Source organism: Bos taurus, chromosome 1, assembly GCF_002263795.3.
Source record: "Bos taurus isolate L1 Dominette 01449 registration number 42190680 breed Hereford chromosome 1, ARS-UCD2.0, whole genome shotgun sequence".
Classification (NCBI taxonomy): domain Eukaryota; kingdom Metazoa; phylum Chordata; class Mammalia; order Artiodactyla; family Bovidae; genus Bos; species Bos taurus.
In genome coordinates this window covers 73,085,303-73,102,396 of record NC_037328.1, presented here as the reverse complement: position 1 = coordinate 73,102,396, position 17,094 = coordinate 73,085,303, and the positions used below count along the sequence as shown (strand labels likewise).

Genomic DNA, 17,094 nt, shown 5'->3' with positions numbered 1-17,094 from the left:
AATTTCTTGGTCTTTATAACGGTGTTTAGCTGGATAAGAGAATGAGTTTGGGGCAATATATACTAAAGCATTCAGTGGCAAAAGGGCATGATAATGTGAACATATTCTCAAATATTTCAGAAAAAAATGGAGAAAGAATAAAAAAAATGTGGCAAAATATAAACAATCAGAAATAAAAGAACCTTACATAGAAAACGGAAAGATGTGCACTGTGTTATAATTGTTCATGTAAATTTACCAAAGTTTAATAAGCCACATCAGAATTTCCTATGCTTTAAAAACAGTAATAAAACAAAATACTTACTTGTAAATACTACTACCAAAATGATTGCCAGATCAATGAAGAGAAACTGGAAGTCTCCCAGGTTACTTAAGATCTACAGAAGGGATTTTTTTTTTTAAATAGTTAGAGTTCAGGAACTATTCTTATAGTACCATTTTTATACTATTTTCCCCCTGATTTTATTAGCTTTTTCCTCCTTGGTTTTAATTTTTCCCCCCAATAATGACAACTTCAAAATAACACTTGGCCTGCTTAAAAATTAAACACATTTGCTTTTAAATTAGTGAAATAGAACATATTTACAATTTAATATATTAGTATAAAAGGTAGCTTCTGAAAATCCATTCAATAAAAACCTTTAAAAAGTTTTTTGGCAAAAAGAAAGCACAGACTTCTACCCATTCAACATTCTTGAAAATTAGTATCTTGAAGCTTTCTTAATATCCAACACCATCCCTCCTGATATTTTCCACATATGGTAAAAAGGGATAGTTTCACAAAGACTCCTGGGCATCTCACCAATGTTCACTCAGAGAAAAATCTAAAGTGAGATCACTTCAACCACAAAATCCATGGCGTACCTAGGGACATCACTTGTTTACACAAGTCCTAAAAGTACAGCTGAAACATCTTCTCTCATTCTGGCCTTTTCTTATAAATGTATAGCAAAGTTAACTGCAATTCTAAAATATGTCACAGCTTGACATTTTGAAGAGTTCTGAAAAAAAAAATGTCCAATCTGTGCTAAAGGCAAAAAAAGAATACAGTTATCTTTTATTCACAAGGCTGAAGCCACAGCTGCTGGCCTTAAAGAAAATGTTGTTCCAGATTAACGAGATTTTCAATTTGCTACTCAAAATTCAGTAAACTGTAGGAAAATTTATAGGTGCTAAGTTATTTAAGTTTCACAATTAATGAATATATTCAAATTGAAACATATATGCCCAATATTTTTAATTTAAATGTCTTAACACTAAGTACCATCTCTGTTGGCAATGTCAGTACTCACAGAATACAGCAGAGTAACACTGAAGTACTGTATAATGCTGTACAAAGCCATAAATTTAAACACACAGAAGGAAGTCATTAAAGCTGCACGGCCTTCCCTGTGAAAACAAATGTTGGCATGTGAATAGAAGTATTCTAAATGCCTCCTCCAAACCACAATTATATCTTGAGAGATAAATCAACATTCAAGTTACAACAATGCACTTTTTGCCAAAAAGAACTAAGCCAAAGCAGAACTGGAAGAAATGAGGAGTAGCAATCAATCTGTTGCTAAAGCATTACAGATCAAGTACACTAACACACCGTTAAAACAAATTCATATTATTTTCTATGACCTTTTTTTCTGTATTAATAGAGCAAGATTTCTAATGTATACTACCTGATAAGGTTTGGCACACAGGAAATACTAGGAGTTTTGGAGGTAAAGGGAGATGCCACTGAAGCCTCGAGCTCTGATAAGGAAATGCCTCCATGTGCCCTCTTCAGAGCCTAATGGATTAAAGAAGAAGATTCTTTTGAGTCCTGGGTACTTGACTTAGCCAGAGAAAGAACTGTAAATCACAAAGTCTATACTTACACCACAATCATTTGCACCGTCACCGCACATCCCAACATAGTAACTAAGAAACAAAAATTACGTTAAGATTTTTATTAATTTCTTAAAATACACAACTTTTAATTTCCGATTTCCTCCAGTATGGTACTAGGAAGAGTTAACAAACTAAGATTCCCCTAGTGCTAACTAATGAATCTTTTCATTATAATGACCACAGGCATGTTACTCTGCAAATAGCACCAGCCTACAATTCAAATGACTTGGGTCACTGTTCTATTTCTATCACATGGACATCTCAATTGCCTAATCTTTAGCACAAAGGACTCAGGCCAGCCTAGTCTTTAGTACTTACTTTTAAGGCTATCAGTAAAGATTTCTCCTTTGAAAACTTGAAAACATCATTATTTACTAAAACTGCAACATGACTTCTATCAAGCTGAGTAAATGAACTCTACCTCATGGATATCACCTAGAAGAGGAATGGTAGATATGTACTTTAAATAAATAAGCACTTGTTGGTTGCTTAGTCACTAAGTCATGTCCAACTCTTCTGGGACCCCATGGACTATAGCCCACCAGGCTCTTCTGTCCATGGAATTGTCCAAGAGAGAATACTAGAGTGGGTTGCCATTTCCTCCTCCAGGGGATCTTCCCGACCCAGGGAGAGAACCTCGGTCTTCTGCTTTGGAGGCAGATTCTTTACCACTGAGCCACCAGGAAGTCTCTTTTAAAGAGGTTTACCTGTCTTAGAGTTGACACATTTATATACATGAAATATTAGTTACTTTTCTAGTTTTGAAAACAAAACTACAATTCATAAATATTAAAAAACAAAAACAGGAAAATCCCTGGAAGTTCTGTGATTAGGATTCAGAGCTTCCACTGCAGGGAACACGGGTTGGATCCCCAGTCACGGAACTAAGATCTTGCATGCCGTGCAGTGTGGCCAACAAAACAAAACAAAAACAAGACCCACCAATACTTACTCTACATTTTGCAATGCTTCTACTAACTGGGTCTTCTGATCAGGTGCCATACGAGCAAACACAGTGCCATGCAGCATCAACTGGAAAAAACATGAATTTCTTTAACATACTGTTTGCCATATATTCATATGAAAACATACATACCCAAATCACTAACCTTAGGAACAAGGTCTTGAAAATGCTCCAGAATCACTGAAAATGATTTTCCATTCATTGCAAAGTGATAACGAGTCACCTGAAGATCCTCTAAGTTATCATGGACCAATTTAATTGGAATAGCCTGTGTATAAGATATCCAGAACAGTATTTAGGCAGCCAGATCAAGTAAAAGAATCCTATTTTGAATATATTTGACCCAAAACTAAATTTCTGCATTTGATGTTTTATATAAAATGCTGTGTTAAACATTTATTGAATGGTAAAGAAAATTCAATTTTAAGATAATCCATCTATATTGTTTGTTTAAAGAATAACACTTATGGAAGTCTAAATATCAGCTTCAATTTGAAATGATCCATGAGCCAAATATCATGGACCATCTGCACCATTTACTACTACTTTTAAAATAAGATAAATACTTGGGATTCTTATAGTATAAAACTGTGCTTTTCAACTTTGGCTACAAACATCAAAATTTAAACACTGAGATACTCCATCTGGCCCCATTCTAGTGAATCCAAGTCTCTGAGGAGAGGGCTCAGGCTTCTGTTTTTGTTAATTTTTTGTTTTGTTGAGTTTTAATGCGCCACTTTTTATTATTTCAGAATAAATTAAAACAAGCAAGCTTCAAAAAAGAAAACTCTACTTGACATTACCTCCGGGTCAATTGCTGATGAATCATTACTCTGTGTTATGGTGTCTGCATAATGCCAATTTATCTTGGCAACTTTCCCATCCTTTGGAGGTAATGCTTCAGCAATAATAACTTTATCCTGAGGTAGTATCATTCCACAGTCTCTGGCTACAGAGACGGCAGTCAACATGTTGTCACCTAATTTTCAAAACATTGAAAATACATTAACATTAAAATGAAAATATAAATGTATTAAACAAGTATTTACTGAGAATCTACTATAGCCCCCATGAGTGGGCTGGGCAAAATGAAGTTAATGTATAGTCCTTACTCTTGGAATTTAAAAGTTATCTTGGAGTTAAAAGTTAATCAGGACATACATATATCAAAGGAAGCCTCAAATCAAAAGAAGATAGATACTAAATAGTCAGAACATTCTCACCCACAACTGTTAAAGTCAAATACATTCTCAACCTTTGTGAGTCATGCACTAGGGGTACCCCTTCAGTGCTTGGCACAGTGCTCAATAAGTATTGTTGAAATAACCAAGGAGTGACTGGTAATCTATACAAGAATATGAGCACAACATAAAGAAAAAAGTCAATTACAAAGGCAAGATTACACACACACATACACACACAAAAACAACAAAAACAAAAAAAGGCAAAGTAACAAGTATACAATCTTTATAAAACATAAAGAGAAGCAAGACAGACAACTTCTCAGTCATGAGAGGAAAGTATTAAAGACACTGGTAAAGACAAGATCAAGGAGGAAAATACAAATGTACAGGAGAAGCAGGCAAAGGTTTGGGGAGCCCACTGCTACCAGAACAGAGGTACTACTGTCTCCTCTTCCCTTAATCCTACCCACTGTTTCCAAGCATGTCTTCCTGTGACCTGACAGATCCTCTTGGGACACACCATATTCTGTCATGGCAAGACAGCAAGGACAAGCGATACAGACAGAAAGAGCTTTGAAGCAAAGTCACTAGAACCAAGAATTGCTGGGACGCTAATAAATTTGGTTACTTAAGCTATCTGGTATCAGATGGACCTCAGAGTTTCTAAACATAAAAACATACACAGATCTTCTCTTTAAGTCTCTTACTGAACACATAAACATTATAAAGTGAATGCCTTAAATCTGATTCTTTGCTAAGAAAGAAAACTTTAGAGCTGCCACAATTTCATACAGCTAAGAAATGGTAATTATCTAATATTATCAACAGTGTTAACACCAAGAGAATCCTTTGAATGCAGTAGTCAAGAAAGAAACCAAAAAATGGCTCTTTTCACTATTACACATTCAAACAATAATACATGTACTATTCTATATATAAAAATATAATTCTAACCAATCATTTCCCATGTATCTGGTGGCACAGTTCTAAAAATTATAGACAATCCCAAAATAAGTCAATCATATTCTTAATCCTCAAAAATCTTATATTCTAGTAGAGAAAACAAATCTACAAATAACTAACACAAGCAAAGGAAAATAAATGCTATAAGAAACATGATTAAAGAGAGATAACAAAAAAGAGCACAGCTAAATATTTATAGTATGTCCTCCACTAGTTTATTATACTTATTATAAACACATCTAAAGGATTTCCAAAGTGTATTGTGAAGTTGTCCTCTATCTTAGAAAAGTATTCAGAGCTGAAACAGGGCAACGTAGGATGGAGATACTCTATGATAAATCTAATTACTTGACTTATAAGATAATAATGCAGTATTAGATGGAATTCTATAGTAGCGAGTAGGCTTTTATAATGCACTGATCATTCCTTAATATTGGATAACGTGAACTCTAAGAATCACACTCAATTTTTTTGTGTGTCCTTTTTTACAGTCTAACCTGTGACCATGACAGTGCGAATGTTGGCTTTATGCAAATCTTCAAGTACTGCAGGGGTTTCTCGCTTTAATTTGTTCTGCATTATTATTAATCCCATAAAATCCATGTTGTTCTCAATGGCATCTCTGCAGAAAAAGAAATTTTAACGTAATGATTTAGTCAAGAGAACAAGCATTTGTTCACTTTGTTGATAATGCAATTTAAAATAGCCATCACTTATAAATTAAAAACATTTTATATGCTGAATAAATGTATAAGTTTGTGAGTTCAACCTCAAAAAATTTAAATCTGAAGAAGTAATTCCCAAGAAATACATTTTGAAATTAAATTCTGCCCTTTGAAACATGGGTATATAAAGATTCTTAGGAAATGTATATCTTTGTAATAAGACACAGAACTCTTCTAGTACTAAGGAATATTCATCTTGTATCCTACCTACAAAATGAATGAACATAAAATATATCTATTCCTTACTGCCCTCCCACACAACATACCTTAATTTAAATGTTAAGAGAAAAGGAAAAAACTGTACCACAGGCACATTCAACAGTTATACTGAATTCACTATCAAGTCTTTGGGGAATTTTATAAAACTCTTGATCAAAATCTTAATCTTGGAAGTACGATGCAAAAACTATTAGCAGTCCAACAATGAGATCTATTCAGGACCCAGAGATGGGTCTTCTACAATGTTAATTTTCAGTAGTTATCAAGATGCTGTTCCTTCAAAGAGGTGATTATCTACTATGCACCAAGTACTACACAAGTCACTGGAAAGTCAAAGATGAAAAGCCATGATCTCTACTCTCAACTTCCCTGTAGCTCACACAGTAAAGAATCCTCCTGCAATGTAGACCTGGATTCAATCCCTGCATTGGGAGGATCCTCTAGAGAAGGCAATGACAACCCACTCCAGTATTCTTGCTTGGAGAATCCCTTGGACAAAGGAGCCTGGCAGGCTACAGTCCATGGGGTCACAAAGAGACAGACAGAACTGAGTGACTAACACTACTACTCTTCCTCCTCTCAAGACCCTTTTGTGGGGAAACAGACATGCAAGCAAAGAGATCACACAAAAATAATATGTGCTTCAGTACTGTAATGGAGAAGTCTGTTCAGCGATAGCAGCATTCTTAAACTAAACCTATAGGTTTAATCCTAAGTAATAGGATTCTATTACAGAAATACTCTCTTCAATGGAGAAAGCAGGGCTTGAAATTAGGGACCAAAATTTCAGACTTGGATTAACCAAGTGATTTTTCTACACAAAATTAAACTATAAGGGTGCTTAAGTAAACAGCAACTAAGTCTAAATACCTTTAAAATTATATAATTTATACAATGGGTGGTAAAGATATTAAGAGAATAATTAGAAAACTTTATACAAATGATACTGCTGGAGGTAACAGGAGAAATAAGTCTTGAAACTTGAAAATGCATTTCAAAGCACAAAGCTGTGCCAATGTGAAACTACTGGGTCAAAGCTCTGTAACCATTTTCCGGTACTGGTTTCTGCCTGCAGTCGGTTTCCCAACTCTTCTATGAATGATACCAGTCATAGAAATCTTGCCCTCTAATTAATGAAGAGTACAATAATCAATTCAAGATACACAGGTTCAAGCTATAAGAGAAATCCCAAAACCTGTTCCCACAGGTAGAATGGAAACACAGAGACGATCTTGACTGAAAGATGAGGAAGGGAATCAGAGAGAGAGAAGAGTTGATAGGGAGGGTAGGGTATCCTGGGCAGACGGAATAGTTGGTCCAAGGCTGGAAGGTTGCCTGAAAGAGAGGCTCAAGAACTAGAGGCAACTCAATTCTCAGTCTTTAAGGTCTGGGAGGAGGAGTGGCAAAAGGCAAAGCTATAAAGAAAGGCAACTCTAATGTACCCTTCGTAGGAATTAGGATACAGTATTTTACATGTGTGGCTCCTAATCACAAATATGCCTCAAACCATTTGATTACTGCTGCTTTTTTTATGCCCCTTCTTAGGCCAAATCCCCCCTAATATTCTCTTTTAATGGGTAGAATTCCTAAAGTTGCTTTTCCTTTCAGTTATTATTTAGCTATCCACTCCACTCCCTTAATTTTCATCCAGAAAAATGGAATTGCACTATAAACACTGCACTTCGCTTTTCATCTAACGAGCTCAGAATAATTAAAAGAAGTATTAATGCTTCATAATTTAACCCCTATCATATTTATGATATTTACACTATTTTAACTTGAATCTTATCTAACATAGACATATTTCTTTAGGCTGAATTCCTTGGACTGTACATGCTGGGTCAAACTGCATAAGTAAATTTAGATTTTAATAGGTATTATGCAAGTTCTTTATGAATTTACAATAGTTCAGCAGCAGTATTTTTGTTAAATTTTTCTCAAGCCTTCGCTAACACTTGATATCATCAATCTTTTGAATTTTGTAAACTTTAAGAAAAAACTCTGGTTGTGGTTAATTCTGTAGTTCCCCCAAAACTGAAGTGTCTCATTATTTTCATGTGTTCAGTGGCCACTTATATGCCCTCTTCTGATAATTATCTGTATCATTTACCCTTTTTTAAAAATTAAGTGTTTCGTTGTTTCTTTCCTGATTTATATTCTTGATCAAGAACTCCTCTGAAAGGTGATGGGGAGCCATTTATTATAAGAATTCCAGGTAGAAGACTGGTATAAGATTTGAATGTTAAAGACCTCTCAGTGGACAGAGTGTGGTACACAGATTAGACAAAAGAAAAAGTGGAGAAAAAAGCTAAGTCCCTGAATTAGAGACAATGACGGTGGGGATGTGAAAAGAAAAGTCTATTTGATAGGCAGAATTAGCAGGAGAGCCAATAAATCTTTCCTTCTGCTTTGAAATGCTAGGTACAGCATAAAATATTCCTAACCAAAAGTGTTATTTTCAAAAGATCAGGCTAGATTAGTTTTACTATAACAGGACAATCCTTGAATGTGAAATACAGCTATAACTGGAGGTAAATGTGATGTTGGTAATGGCCATCTGACCTTTGGCGGTGAGGGTGGAAGGTGTATTTATTGTGACTCATGATACTCTGGTCAAATGAGCACTTGGTTTCAACTACTAGGCAAAAGCAAGTACGGTTGACCCTTGAATAACATAAGTTTGAACTGTGTGGGTCCACTTCCACATGGATTTTTTTCAATAAATACTATCAGTACAAGATCCACAGTTGAATCTGCATGGCAGGTCCAGGACCCAATCCCCTTAGATACCAAGGAATAACTGTAGATCATTGGAAAATAAACTTCTGTAGAAGTATGTTTACCAAAAACATAATTATGTTCCTCGAACATGCCCAACACATAGCAGGCACTCAATAAACATTTAAAAAATAAATTAAAAATAGTTCCAGGGAGTTATACTTTTATCTCAATTGCCTAAAACACTGAATTATGCTATATATTTGCACATATCCAATAATCATTTACTTAATAAATAATAAATTGAATATAAATGATTGCACAAGACTTTCATAAACATAAATGATGTCTTATTGGAAAAACTGTAGGCAAAACCATTCATCAACGTTTACCTGCCAACATTCTGCACTTTGTGCCATGTCAGTTTTGACTCCAATTTTCTGTGTGCAAGAGCAATCACACGGAAGCCCTGTTTGGTATAATCTTCCAAAACTTTTTCAAAATCAACAGGAACTTTTAAAAAAGAGAAAATGGAGGTCATTGTTAGAACTGTGATTACCAGCTTACACAAATATCAGAATTTCACTCAAAGCCTTGCTGCGTCCTTACCTGTTTCAGGCTTACAAAGACCAGCAATGACTTCTGGTGCCCCTTTCATGTAGGCATCCATCTTTCTGTCCCCGAGCACCCTGGCCACCACACACATTCGTTGCAAAGCAGAGGAGAATGGGAACTGGCGAACAATTCCTATCTCATAAACAGCCTACGGAATTTCAAAAGATGCACAAACCATTCATTACTTTTCAAAGAATTAAAACAGATATACCAGTATATTTACTATACCGCAATTAAAAAGAATTTTTTTTTAAGATATACTTAGGTAATGAGTAAACATTCTTCACTTACTGGAAGTTCAAACAGCTCCTAAAAAAAAAAAAAACAAGACAAAAAGAATAAAGTAAAAGTACAGATTAAGTCAATTAACACACTCAAGTGAAAAAAAAAATTAACTGCGTATCCTCAAAAAATTATTTGGAAAACAACACAGAATTTTTAATATTTCAAAGTCAGGTTTTAAGATTGCTTCTCTACTAGCTCCCATTTCTTAAAAAAGAAAAGTTTATTCTTCAGTATTTTAAAACACTCTGCTATTCTAGGAATATTAACATATTAAGTTCTTAAATGAACTAAGAGGTATATATTCAAAAATTAACCTAAAAACAAAGGCTTCCACATATTCTTTTTATTAAATCCTAGGAATACAGATGCAAACTAAAAGTCTTCACCACCATGTATCTAAATCACAAGGCTCTAAGCTGCTTGGTAAGCAGGAATTAAAGAACAGCACTGAGAATTAAATCTCAGTGTTTTACATGGAATGCCTCCAACACGCCAGGCGTAGTTTCTGATAAATGCAGTAAAGATATTCATATCTGCATTAGAGTTTTAAAAAGGACGTGTGATTCCATCTTCCAGCAGTATTTTAAAATGAGGAGAAAATGTGAGCACCGAAAGTATTATCAAGCAGTTCCATACCATTTCTTGGCTTCCTGCAGGTGCAGATTCAGGAAGCAGCTGTTTTGGAGGACGAACCACAGTTGGCATAATTCGATTATGAAGTGCTGTTTCCTCTTCAGTTGCTTCTTCCAGAATCTGAAAGGAAAACAATCAACACATGAAACTCATAAATTCAACTCACTGGTTCCATTTTAAAATAAAACATTATGGCTATCTTCAGTTAAGGTTTTTTTTTTTTTTTTAAGTAAAACAAAATATAAATAAAGCTAGTTTTAAAGTCCTAGTAACCTGTGGGAGAGGGGAGGCAGAGGTCAGTAAAGAAATAGAGAAAAACTTCTAATATTGTTCCTATAACTAATTAAGTCTAGAGACTAGTTCTGTAAAATACAGAAGGTCCCTGCAGTTTCAAAAATTTTTAGTCTATCATCCAGAGATTCCTTGCTAACAGGAGAGGATTCAATATATGCAGAGCTCAGATATGTTTAGTAGAACCACTGGGTCAGGACCTCACTGAGGTAGGAATCGTAAATTTAGATTTCCAGCTTGTTGTTATTGTTTAGTCGCTAAGTCATGTCCGACTCTTTCACAACCTGATGGACTGTAGGCCCACCAGGCTCCTGTCATGGGATTTCCCAGGCAAGAATACTGGAGTGGGTTGCCATTTCCTTCTCCAGGGGACGTTCCTGACCCAGAGATTGAACCTGCATCTCCTGCATTGGCAGGTGGGTTCTTTATCACTGAGCCACCAGGGAAGCCCAGTTTTCCCAGTCTGAACACATCTAATTAAAGCACAATTATCCTAGCTCCTTGAAATTTAATATTAAACTATTTTTGGTGGAAAATTCAATAAAAAAACTTATATTGAATACACATATATGAATAAGAAACTAATTTCACTCTGTAAGTGAAGGAATCATGAGTGGGAAAATGATGGGGAAGAGAGCTATGCTGAATTAGCCAATTTTACACAATTCTTAAGAAACATTTTAACACCTCTGAAATTGTCATGCATCTTACATGGTATTAATCACTTTAAATAACAGCAGTGCCTAGTTATGTAAAAACATTCCATAGATACTCTGTGCTAAGATCAGATATCAAAACATCTCAGAGTCAAAAAAGCATGCTATTTACTATACAAACTGACTTATTAAGCCCACTTTTTAAGGGTCACATACAGAGCAATAAATCTACTGAAATCAGCTGGAGAAAAGCTTTAGAAAATATCAAGATGAATCAACTACACTTTGTTTTACTCTTTATAAAAGAAGTGGGCCTCTTTTAAGGAATTAAAGTTGATGAGTATTTACTGTGGGCTTTCAGAAGACGGCAGAGAACTTTGTCACTCATCCCCCTACCCCCACCTTTCAAAATATTAACCAAACACACAGGAAAAGAAATAACACTGTAAAAGTAAACAGAGTAGAACTGAAATACAATGGTGGACACAGCAATAAGGAAACAGTAGCCCAGGATAAACACAAAGGACATAGAGGAGAGGTGGGATCAAACTTATCAGTCAGAATAGCTTATCAAAGCAAAAGCAAAAAAAAGTCACAGAGGTCATACCTATAGAGAGATAAACTACATCCCTGAGAGGAGGAAGGGCTGCTAAAATGAGGGGCAGTATTCCAGGGTACTGCTTGTGCAAGCACTGTGGAAGAGAGTGGGAAAGCAACCAAAAGACTACTGCTTCTCTCCTGAACTCAAGGCCTGCTGATGGGGCCCCAATACAACAGGCTCCCCCAGGCAGCCTTCCCATTCAGGGAAGACCCTTCCCAGGAAAACCAACATACCAACATACTTCTCAGGACCAACATACATATGGGCAAGGATAAAAACCTTGCTGCAGCACCTACCCAGAGTATCAAATCAAACCTTCACTCTCAAATATGAAAGTAGGATGAAGAAATATACTGAAAATCAACAAGAAGATGTCCATGACACCTCAATTTTTTAAAAAAGTATAAAGGAGACGATTAAGTATAGGGAAGGGGGAAAAAAACTGAACCTAGAGAAAATGAAAAATTCAGAAGCAAGAAGGGAACTTTAAATACAAACTAATACCTGTAAAACAAGAACTGGATGCTGGAAACACTAACAATCAGAGCAAGCACTCAGAAATTAAAATAATCAATGACAAAACAAAGAAGTGAACAAACAGAAACCTCTGTGAGCATGTGTGTGTGGACATGTGTGTGTTGAGAAAGAGAGAGAGAAAGGACACAGGAAGTAGAACGTGGGGACTGAAGACACATGACCACTCTATACTTCTTCCCTATGGCCAACAAACTGAGTCACTGAGATCACCTTACTGCTTAGACCTACTGCCTCAAGATACTGATTCCGCTTTATCCTGTAAACATAAAACAGGGCCCTGAGCAGGTCCTCTATTAAAGGTCTTCCTCTATGAAAGGTTGTTTGAATGAGTCAATTAAACTAAAACAGAATTTCTACACAACTGTAACTATCTCCCCGGTGACACACCTTTAGAAATTACATAGTTCCTTATATGAGACAGACCAAAATCAAAACAAGTTGAAGAAATAATTCTTCTGCAAGTTAATTTTTACTATTTTCCTGAAGTTAACTGTACTTTAAAACATTGAACTTACCCATCCGATGGCTTCAAACATTTTCAAATCAAGTGGATCTCCAGAAAGCACTCCTTCAATTTTTGTAAGTGAATGACAAGTAGCCATACAAGCAACAAACTGAGACTTTACCAACATCTCACTGCAAACCTTTTCTTCTGGCAAAAGAAAACTATACAGAAAATGCACTGAATTAGACTCATAAACCCCAAGACTGAAGAGAGTAGTTTAACAGAACTTTTCAGGTTTTATTATTTTAAAAGTAGAAATAAAATGTTTGCATTTATGTACATATTGCATGTATTCATTTCATTATAGATTCTGACATTCAAAAACATTTTCTTCCATGAAAATTATTATACATGAGTAAAATACAGTATTATCTTAGATTCTAAATAACTAGACCAGACATACCAGTACAGAAAATACTACATACTAAATAATAATTAAAACTCTTGCCTATGGACATATGGCAAATTAGAACACACAAAAACTCTCTTGCAAAAACATAAAATGACTGTGTAACACACTACCTTTCAAATACAAAACTGAGCTTGTAAGAAAGAAAGGGAAAATTTTAAGTGCCAAAAACAGCGAAAGGACAACCAAAAGGGTGTGACCTTAAACAGATGCTGTGACTACGGGGGGAGAAGGAAGAAGGGAGGGGAGCCCTCTCAGTACCCTTAAGGCCTTGGGTTTTAATAACCACACAAGAACAAGAGACAAAGCCCTGGCCACATACAAAGTAGGAAGTTGGAACTGAGAGAATCCCTCTCACCAAGACGCTCTTGAAGAAATACAACCTTGGAAAAAGAAAAGATTCACCCATAGACTCAAATGCGTAAGAATAAGCTTATCTCTTTCCCCTCACCCAAAGTTCAAGAAAATAATTAATATCTATGTAATATTTACTATGTATTGGGCACTATTCAAAGAACTTTAAATTTATTTGCCTCATCTCATCCTATACCAGAGAAAGGTGTTTATTATCACCATTTTATAGATGAGGAAACTGAAGCCGAAGGGTTTAAGCCACTTGCCAAGCCACAGCACACAGGTGGCAAAGCAAGGGTTCAAACACAAGAGGTCTGGTGTTAGGGCCTGAACTCTAAACCATTAAGCTGCTCAGGATGGGATCTGGGTTTGAATATATATGCTTCTGTCCAGTCCAGAAATCCCCAAGTTATAAAAGTAACATTAAAGTTTGCCTGGTACCACTGACACTACTTTTGGCCAAGAAAGGTCAAAACTCTAGGGAGAGGCACTCCCACAACACAGCTACAAAGGAGTCTCACAAAAAAATTCTGCTAAGGATGAATCCATAATTTAAAAATGAACCAGGAAATAATTCTCATGACTCAACAGACACAACAAAGACAAAATTAGAATCCCATAAACTGGAGATAATAGAATGGCGATCTGAAAGAATGCAAAGAAGGCATTTTAAAATTACAGACTTCGAAAAAGAACAAGACACCATGGTGGGGAAAGGAGAGAGCCAGATTTGAAAAAAAACCAAATAAAATTTATTATCCAGGATATGGTTAGGATTCCCAGATGGAGAGAAAGAATGGGGGGAAAGCCACAGTGGGAATAAAAAGAAGCTGCACTCTTTTCCAGAATTTATGAAAAGAATGAATCTTTGGAATCAAGAAGCAAAATTAGTCCCACACAAACAAAAAAAGAGATCATAGTGAAACTGCAGAAATCAAGCATAGAGAAGTATTTTTTAAACAACAAAGGAGAAAAAAAATTACTAAAGAAGACTAAGACATCTACAAACATGGCAATTTAATCCACAGGAATGGGATATAAGAAACTGGTTACCGAAGCCATCCATCAACCTAGGTACATCTTAGCATGTAGATTGTATACAAAACCAAAATCATAAAAATCATAAAATGCTATACAACAAATGCATACAAAAAGGGAGGTAAAAGTAGTCTACAGTCCATAGGTTTTATGGAGTTAGAAACTAATAAAGACACCCATAGGGTCTTCCCTGGCGGTCCAGGGTTAAGATTTCACTTTTCAATGCAGGAGGTATAGGTTCGATCCCTGTTCAGGAAGCTAAGAGCCAACATGCCTTGGGGCCAAAAAACCAAAACTTAGAACAGAAGCAATAAAATCTTTAAAAAAAAAACAACCAAAAAAAACCTTCACAGACTCTAAATATGAATATTAGTAACTTACAGGCAAGTAATAAAGATTAGGATGTATAAATTCTGAAAAAAATGAGAGAAATATGAAAACTGTGTGGGAACTGGGGTAAGAGAGTCGGTGGTAGAAATAATTTCAAATATACCTGAAATCACAATAAATGTGAACACAATGGCAGAGAAAGAGTGAAAAGAGATGGAAAAAAAAGATACATAGGTATATATTAGGCAAGAGCAAGCTGGTATGTAAGCACACAAATATTCGATGAAACAGAATTAAAAGCAACAGGCCTCATTAGGGATAAGTAAGTTCACAATGTGATATGCTATTTACCAAGATGTGCCGATTCTGACAATCCATGAACCAAACAACAGTCTCTCAAACTGTATAAACCAAAATTCCATACTTTCAAGAGAGGAAAAGAAAAAACCAGCAAAAACACAACTATAGTAGTAAAACTTCTAAGCATCAAAAGATAGCAATAAAGTAAAAAAAAAAAAGACGGGAGAAATATTTTCATAACGCATAGTACTGAAAAAGATTATCACCCAGAAAATACAAAGGACTTCTAATAAATGAATAAGATAAAGACAAACAACATCATTAAAAAAGAAAATCAGGATATAAACTGACAATACACAGAATGCCAAATAATCCTCCTTCCAAAAATGTGAAAAAATGTTCAGCTTTATAAGTAATGAAGAAACTCCGAACAAAGCCACAATAAAATAACATTTCATAGCTATTCATTTGGGAAAATTAGAAGTCTGGCAAAACCAAGTTTGGCAAGGATGTGGGGCAACAGGATCACCCATACACTGAGGGAGACTGAGTTTGCACCATCACTTAGAGAGTAAGCAGACAGTACCTACTAGAGCTGTGGCCATGCATGTGCTGTATGATCCAGTACTGAAACTGTGAAGAAATGGGTTTACTCAAACTCAACCACATACTCACAGGAGTTGTAACCCTAAGAACTTTAATTGCAATACTGTTTAGGAGTATGGAAGGAAAACTGGAAAAAAATTGAAACTGCCCTTGGGCTGAAGCACAAATATTACGGCTTAGTCACACAATGGCATACTAAACAATAGTTAAGATTAATAATTTGGATCTATACGTATCAACATGGAGGAATCTTGGAAACAATGTTAGGAGGCCAAAAGGCGGCAAAAACACATACAGTACATATCAGTCGTATATACTTATTTATGGACAGATCTTGTTTATGGGTAGATACACAGGAAGTAAACTATGCAAGGATAACAACACAACTTCAGAACAGCAGCAAGGATAGACAAAAGGATAGGTAAGACTTCAGCAGTATCTGTAATGTTTTAAATCTTTTTAAATCTTTTTGCTTCAGAGATCTGAAACAAACATGGCAAAATGTCAACTGTTTAATCTCAGTAGTGGGTACAGAGCTGTCTGTCGTATTACTTTCTATAAGTCTGAATGTTTCATATATTAATATATTTATTAGAAATAAACTAATAAAAGACCCTGATGCTGGGAAAGATTGAGGGGAGGAAGAAAAGGGGACAACAGAGGATGAAATGGTTGGATGGCATCATTAACTCAACGCACATGAGTCTGAGCAAACTCCGGGAGACAGTGAAGGACAGGGGAGCCTGGCATGCTGCAGTTCATGGGGTCAAAAAAAGTCAGACATGACTGAGTGACTCAACAACAACAATAAATGGTCAAGTCTAGCCAATAATTACCGTGCATTTTCCACTCGTTGAATTCCCCAAAGATCTAAACCATCTTCAGTAAGGGTTCCAGTCTTAAAAAAAAAAAAAAAAAAAAAGCACACATTTACAAATCGTGAAAAACTATGCTATGTCTACATAATAGAGTGCTATATAGACATAAAAGGGGGAAGGAGATGAGTAAGATCTGTGTGTGTGTGCTAACAGAGAATAACTTTCAGGACAAAACTGAGGAAAAGGGTGCAGAATACTCCCTTGGTACAGTTCCTCTATGTGGGTGGGGTGGAGGGAGATATGTATAGAAATGTATACTTATGTGCTTTTGTTATTAAACAGTGGAACAATGCGCCACTCAACCTATCACAAAAGATGCCAACACAGGAGGGAGAGATTAGGGCACATGGAGCCAAAACAGGGAAGAAGAACAAGGTTAAATGACATCAAGAAGTGTAATCA

At 35.7% G+C, this 17,094-nt stretch overlaps 1 protein-coding gene across 6 annotated transcripts in view; it reads right to left on the bottom strand.

Moving 5' to 3' along the window:
* Positions 1-17,094, bottom strand: part of ATP13A3 (ATPase 13A3) — a 79,451-nt gene that overhangs the window by 25,200 nt on the left and 37,157 nt on the right. For all 6 annotated transcript variants that reach the window (XM_059884753.1, XM_005201490.5, XM_024989650.2 and 3 more), the window contains 14 exons: positions 16,651-16,712; positions 12,788-12,938; positions 10,191-10,307; positions 9,561-9,578; positions 9,264-9,417; positions 9,047-9,167; positions 5,490-5,614; positions 3,649-3,824; positions 2,991-3,113; positions 2,834-2,913; positions 1,869-1,911; positions 1,671-1,780; positions 1,293-1,389; positions 305-377 (listed from right to left, as the gene is read on the bottom strand). In XM_059884753.1, the coding sequence (XP_059740736.1) occupies positions 305-377; positions 1,293-1,389; positions 1,671-1,780; positions 1,869-1,911; positions 2,834-2,913; positions 2,991-3,113; positions 3,649-3,824; positions 5,490-5,614; positions 9,047-9,167; positions 9,264-9,417; positions 9,561-9,578; positions 10,191-10,307; positions 12,788-12,938; positions 16,651-16,712 (1,450 nt within the window). The remainder of the gene's footprint in view (positions 1-304; positions 378-1,292; positions 1,390-1,670; positions 1,781-1,868; positions 1,912-2,833; positions 2,914-2,990; positions 3,114-3,648; positions 3,825-5,489; positions 5,615-9,046; positions 9,168-9,263; positions 9,418-9,560; positions 9,579-10,190; positions 10,308-12,787; positions 12,939-16,650; positions 16,713-17,094) is intronic.